General features: G+C 33.3%; 1 protein-coding gene across 1 annotated transcript in view; it reads left to right on the top strand.

The window, feature by feature from the left end:
* Nucleotides 1-7462, top strand: part of LOC137648483 (glutamate receptor-like) — an 8628-nt gene extending 1166 nt beyond the window's left edge. The window contains exons 2-5 of the mRNA XM_068381400.1: nucleotides 423-603; nucleotides 2292-2479; nucleotides 5543-5942; nucleotides 7331-7462. Coding sequence (XP_068237501.1) covers nucleotides 423-603; nucleotides 2292-2479; nucleotides 5543-5942; nucleotides 7331-7462 — 901 coding nt within the window. The remainder of the gene's footprint in view (nucleotides 1-422; nucleotides 604-2291; nucleotides 2480-5542; nucleotides 5943-7330) is intronic.
* Nucleotides 7463-7500: the final 38 nt, after the last annotated feature.

Raw genomic sequence — 7500 nt, 5'->3', positions numbered from 1 at the left:
TCATTTATCATGTTTTTCTTTCCTAACTAAGTAAGTACATCTCTTCACAGAGATTAAGTTATTTATTCAATAATGATAAACAATTATGAATCTATAATACATAAATACAAGTCATTTATCATGTTTTTCTTTCCTAACTAAGTGATTATATCTCTTAATAATTTATCCTCTTTTCCAACTGAAAAAAGAACTTTATGTTATTTATTCAATAATGATAAACAATTATGAATCCTTGATACATAAATACATGTCATTTATCATGTTTTTCTTTCCTAACTAAGTAATTACACCTCTTCACAGAGATTAAGTTATTTATTCAATAATAATAAACAATTATGAATCCTTGATACATAAATACATGTCATTTACCATGTTTTTCTCTCCCAAGTAATTAAATCTCTTTATGATTTATCTTCTTACAGCTTTGGCCTAGTGTTGGAGGTTCCACGTCCTCTCCCTAGATGGCAGAATCTTCTTCTTCCTTTCACGAGTCTTGTTTGGATAATCGTCGTAGTTTCCTTCATCGTGACATCTGCGGTTTACTATCTTCTGTATTATCAGTTCGATAAATCTCTCGTCGAGAACATTTTCTTGATTACTCAGGTATTTCATGAAATTTTCATGCAACGTTAGTTTTTAAAAATAATGAAACACTACACAATTAATTAAAGCTTCTCTCTCGATGTGTTTTTTAGTAATGATCTTGATGAAAATAATTTAATGTCGTACACTGTTAAAAATTTGCCTTAAAAACCTGTTAAAAATTTCTTGATTACTCAGGTATTTGATGAAGCCTCCATGCTACGTTAGTTTTTTTTTAAATAATGAAACACTACACAATGAATTAAAGCTTCTCTTTCGATATGCTTTCAGTAATAGTTTAATGTCGTACACTGTTAAAAATTTGCCTTAAAAACCTGTTAAAAATTTCTTAATTACTCAGGTATTTGATGAAGCGTCCATGCTACGTTAGTTTTTAAAAATAATGAAACACTATACAATGAATTAAAGCTTCTCTCTCGATCTGTTTTCAGTAATAATCTTGATGGAAATAGTTTAATGTCGTACACTTAAAAAATTTGCCTTAAAAACCTGTTAAAAATTTATTAATTACTCAGGTATTTGATGAAGCGTCCATGCTACGTTAGTTTTTTAAAAAATAATGAAACTACACAATTAATTAAAGCTTCTCTCTCAATTTGTTTTCATTTATGATCTTGAGGAAAATAGTTTAATGTCGTACACTGTTAAAAATTTGCCTTAAAAACACGTTAAAAATCCTGAAATTAATGTTGCCAGGCATTTACCGTTTTAAAAACGGATATATTGACGTAAATGAGTGATATTACGGTCACCAACCCGTTAAAGATAATAACAAAATAGGGTACAAATTACGGTCGCTGTATTTTACTGAAATACGGCTGAAAACAGTTAATTTTCACGAGAATTTCCGATTAAAATTACGTTCTTTTTTTAAGTGTATGTTAGTTTTCAGCAATGATCTTAATGAAAATATTTTAATATTGTAGTTTATATGTGGATTATTGGCATCATTAGAAACATTAATTCAACTATAAGGATATATTTTTTTTTATTCTTAAACAGAGTATCTGAAATCATTACAAGTACAAGTAAAAGTACCAGTACAGTAGTGTACATTCTTAAACAGAGTATATGAAATCATTACAAGTACAAGTAAAAGTACCAGTACAGTAGTGTACATTCTTAAACAGAGTATATGAAATCATTACAAGTACAAGTACAAGTAAAAGTACAAGTACAGTAGTGTACATCATGCTATATGTAATGAGGGAAACGAAGTGAAATAGATTCTTATTACTACTTTGATATAAAAACACCCCTTATTGATATTAATTGTTCTGAAATAACGAGTATAATAACATCTCTCTCTCTCTCTCCCTCTCTCTCTCTCTCTCTCTCTCTCTCTCTCTCTCTCTCTCTCTCTCTCTCTCTCTCTCTCTCTCTCTCTTTGAGGTTCGAGGTGAGGGTGGCAGGTTCATCCTTGCCAAGATTCTTGGAAATGTAGTGTCCTACTATGCAAGTGGCATTTTTAGATTTATTTCAGAAGCAGGTCTTCTGAAAACTATTTAACTTTTATGACATTCAACTTTTATGATTTTAATTGAATACTCTTTTATTTTTTAATTTATTTTATTTTTTATTTTTGTATACATAAATTAAATGTTACCGGCGTCAATGACCTTAGATGTCAGGATGCCTGAAAACTTTAAATCAATCAATCAATCTCTCTCTCTCTCTCTCTCTCTCAGGATTTGATGAATGACACTTCAGGAGATGCTCCAACGCCATGGAAGATCAGGAACTTCTTACTCATGTGGTGGATCTTCTCTTGGATCATTCAGTTATGTTGGATCTGCAACCTCATCGCTGTTCTCACGATTCCCATCTTTCCCAAGAAGATCCAGACCAAAGAAGAACTGGCTAAAAGCAAATACAGGTAAAGAATGCTCCCTTTCTTCATTGTAGTATTGAAATTATTAGTAATCTTAGGTAGTGAGGAAGGGAAAATATTAGATGGTGAAATAATGTGGAGGATAATATGGAGGGAAGATGCTTGTTGGATAAGGTTGCCTTGGATAGAAAGCATTGGTGAGTGTGCATCATGCAACCGACCCTTTAATGTAAGGATTTACCCAGAAGATCCAGACCAAAGAAGAACTGGCTAAAAGCAAATACAGGTAAAGGATTCTCTATTTCTTCATTACTTTATAGAAATTATTAGTAATTTTTGGTTGTGAGGAAGACAGTGAATTAGATGGTGAAATAATGTGAAGGATGATATGGAGGGAAGATGCTTGGTGGATAAGGTTGCCTTGGATAGAAAGCATTGGAGAGTGTGCATCATGCAACCAACCCCTTAATGTAAGGATTTCCTAAGAAGATTCAGACCAAGGAAGAACTGGCTAAAAGCAAATACAGGTAAAGAATTCTCCATTTCTTCATTGCATTATGGAAATTATTAGTAATTTTTGGTTGTGAGGAAGGCAAAATATTAGATGGCGAGATAAGTTGGTGGATAATATGGAGGGAAGATGGTTGGTGGATAAGGTTGCCTTGGATAGAAGGCATTGAAGAGTGTGCATCAGGCATCCGACCCTTTAATGTAAGGATTTACCCAGAAGATTCAGACCAAGGAGGAACTGGCTAAAAGCAAATACAGGTAAAGAATTCTCTATTTCATCAATACTTTATAGAAATTATTAGTAATTTTTGGTTGTGAGGAAGGCAAAATATTAGATGGCGAGATAAGTTGGTGGATAATATGGAGGGAAGATGGTTGGTGGATAAGGTTGCCTTGGATAGAAAGCATTGAAAAGTGTGCATCAGGCATCCGACCCTTTAATGTAAGGATTTACCCAGAAGATTCAGACCAAAGAAAAACTGGCTAAAAGCAAATACAGGTAAAGAATGCTCCCTTTCTTCATTGTAGTATTGAAATTATTAGTAATTTTTGGTTGTGAGGAAGACAGTGAATTAGATGGTGAAATAATATGAAGGATGATATGGAGGGAAGATGCTTGGTGGATAAGGTTGCCTTGGATAGAAGGCATTGAAGAGTGTGCATCCGGCAACCGACCCCTTAATTTAAAGACAACTGTGGAAAAGAAAAAGAGTTATGTTGATACTGATTAATTACAGGTGATATCATTGGAAGGAGTAGAGATTGGTGAGGTAGAACAAATTAAGTATTTAGGAACTATGATCTCTAATGCAGGGTCTTTAGATTTATAGTATAATGAAAGTTTAAAAAAAAGCATATCTTGGGTAGTGTCATAGCCGCTATACCATGGTCTTCCACTGCCTTGGGTTAGAGTTCTCTTGCTTGAGGATACACTCGGACATACTATTCTATCTAATTTCTCTTCCTCTTGTTTTTTAATGTTTTTATAGTTTATTTAGGAAATATTTATTTTAATGTTGTTACTCTTCTTAAAATATTTTATTTTCCCTTGTTTCCTTTCCTCACTGGGCTATTTTCCCTGTTGGGATCCATGGGCTTATAGCGTCCTGCTTTTCCAACTAGGGTTGTAGCTTAACAGTTAATAATAATAATAATAATAATAATAGAAGTTTTCCGCTGTCTTGGGTTAGAGTTCTCTTGCTTGAGGGTACACTCGGGCACGCTATTCTATCTCATTTCTCTTCCTCTTGTTTTGTTAATGTTTTTATAGTTTATTTAGGAAATATTTATTTTAATGTTGTTACTCTTCTTAAAATATTTTATTTTCCCTTGTTTCCTTTCCTCACTGGGCTCCTTTCCCTGTTGGGGCCCCTGGGCTTATAGCATCCTGCTTTTCCAACTAGGCTTGTAGCTTAGCTGTTAATAATAATAATAATAATAATAATAATAATAATAATAATCAGGCAATGGCTAGGTTAAGTAAAATTTGGAAATCAAATAGCCTGAAATTATGTATAAAAATTAGGCTATATACCAGTTTAGTGAGATCTGTGTCACAGTATGATAGAGTCGAGGTAAAATGGTACAATGGTACAATATCCAACAAAATGGTACAATGGTACAATATCCAACAAAATGGTACAATGGTACAATATCCAACAAAATGGTATAATATCCAACAAAATGGTACAATGGTACAATATCCAACAAAATGGTACAATATCCAACAAAATGGTACAATGGTACAATAGCCAACTAAATGTTGATAATATTCAAAGTATTTGCAGATAATATTCCCACTGTTCACCTGTTGGGACATCATGATGCTTCAGGAAAAGATAATTTCAAATGAAGAGTCTTATTATTGTGTTTTGTTAATGTAATTCAAAGTAATTGCATGTCGTTTTCTTTGTTTTGCTAGACAAATTAGAGGCTTTTCAGGTAATGTGTTAAGGGAAACCAAAGTTGTTACAGATAATGAGCAGGGCACTCATTATTATTATTATTACATTCATTTAAATTATTATTATTATAATTATTATTATTATTATTATTATTATTATTATTATTATTATTATTATTATTATTGTTGTATTCATTATTATTATTATTATTATTATTATTATTATTATTATTATTAATATTATCATTATTATTATTATTATTATTATTATTATTATTATTATTATTATCATTATTATTATTATTATTATTATTATTATTATTATTATTATTATTATTATTATTATTATTATTATTATTATTATCATTTCTCTTTTTCCCCTCTATCACAGTCTTTTTGACTGGGTTGTATATATAGTGTAGGGTTCCAGGTTGCATCCTGCCCCCTTAGGAGTCCATCACTTTTCTTATTATGTGCACTGTTCCTAGGATGACACTCTTCTGCATGAGTCCTGGGGCTACTTCGGCCTCTAGTTTTCCTAGTTTCCTTTTCAGGGATCCTGGAATCGTGCCTAGTGTTTCCATGATTATGGGTACAGTTTCCAGTGGCATATCCCATAGCCTTCTCTAGGGAACTGTCTTGCTTCTGCCATTCATGAGAGCCCTTTAAATCTTTGCATTTCTTACAATTTCCAGATTATGCATGCTAGATTACGGCGAATTCGTCCCTGAAGCCCTGAGGACATCCACAGAATCAACCCTAGCAACCCTGGGAAGTAAACTGGATCTTGTCCCACTGAGGATGGACTGGAAGGAATTCGGACATGAGGGGTGTGTCGAACTCGTCGTGGCTGGAACCCACGCACAAACGGAGACTTATTCCTACATTAAAATGGTCTACGTGCGATTAGGACACGCCGCTAGGACTTACATGCTTAGGGATGAGCTTTATCCTTCTTACTTGTCGTTCCGTCTGAGGAAGCACACGGCCTGGAAGCATAAGTTTGACTATGGCATCCAGCGATTGTACGAGACTGGTCTGGTGCAGTTGTGGCTGAGAAGGGCCATGGATGAATTTGCAGGCAAATCTGCTCAGGTGAGAATTTTAGTTCTTTTTATTTCATACTTTATACATATAATATCTCCTCTCTCTCAAATTTGCCTCAAGTCAAATTAAAATAATTGATACACACTCCTTTACCTAATGTAAATATGACTCAAGTGTACCTCAAAGCATTAGTACACAATCCTTTACCTAATATAAATATGACTCAAGTTGAACTCAAAGCATTGGTACACAATCCTTTACCTAATGTGAATATGACTCAAGTTAAACTCAAAGCATTGGTACACAATCCTTTACCTAATATAAATATGACTCCAGCCAAACTCAAAGCATTAGCACACAATCCTTTACCTAATATAAATATGACTCAAGTCAAATTAAAATAATTGACACACACTCCTTTACCTAATATAAATATGACTCAAGTCAAATTAAAATTATCGACACACACTCCTTTACCTAATATGAATATGACTGAAGTAAAATTCAAAACATTGGCACACAATCCTTTACCTAATATCAATATGTCTCAAATCGAACTTAAAGCATTGGCGCACAATCCTTTACCTAATTTAAATATGACTCAAGTCAAATTCAAAGCATTGGTGCATAATCCTTTACCTAATATAAATATGACTCAAGTAAAACTCAAAGCATTAGCACACAATCCTTTACCTAATATAAATATGACTCAAGTCGAACTCAAAACATTGCCACACAATCCTTTACCTAATATAAATATGACTCACGTCAAATTCAAAACATTACCACACAATCCTTTACCTAATATAAATATGACTCAAGTCAAATTCAAAGCATTGGTACATAATCCTTTACCTAATGTAAATATGACTCAAGTTAAATTCAAAGTATTCGAACACTATCCTTTATCTAATATTAATATGACTCAAGTCGAACTCAAAACATTGGCACACAATCCTTTACCTAATATAAATATTACTCCAGCCAAATTCTAAGCATTGCCATACAATCCTTTACCTAATATAAATATGACTCAAGTCAAACTCAAAGTATTCGAACACTATCCTTTACCTCAGTGTAACACAATTCACATTAATCCCACGTTTAAATAATGTAATAATGATTCCCATCAAACACTAAAGGATCCTTTTCTCTCAACCAATCCATCCTTTATATTAATCCCACGTTTAAATAATGGCCTAATGACTCCCATCAAACACTAAAGGATCATTTCATCTCAACCAATCCATCCTTTATATTAATCCCACTTTTAAACAATGGCTTAATGACTCCCATCAAACACTAAAGGATCCTTTTCTCTCAACCAATCCATCCTTTATATTAATCCCACGTTTAAATAATGGCATAATAACTCCCATCAAATCCTATCATTATTTTCCTTTAACCAATTCATCCTTGAAACCCTATCGCCACAGGAGACGTCTTCCGAAGGACAGGCACCCCTTACTCTGGAACATCTTCAGGGATCCTTCTTAATCCTCTCTGTGGGCCTCTTCGTGTCCCTTCTGATAATGGCTGGCGAGGTCCTCAGCTCGCCAAGGAAATAAAATGTGAATGATGTTAAGGAGAGCGTGTTTGTTTCCTT

This window comes from Palaemon carinicauda, chromosome 10 (genome assembly GCF_036898095.1).
Source record: "Palaemon carinicauda isolate YSFRI2023 chromosome 10, ASM3689809v2, whole genome shotgun sequence".
In the NCBI taxonomy this organism is placed as follows: Eukaryota; Metazoa; Arthropoda; class Malacostraca; order Decapoda; family Palaemonidae; genus Palaemon; species Palaemon carinicauda.
This window is presented reverse-complemented; position numbering and strand designations above follow the sequence as displayed.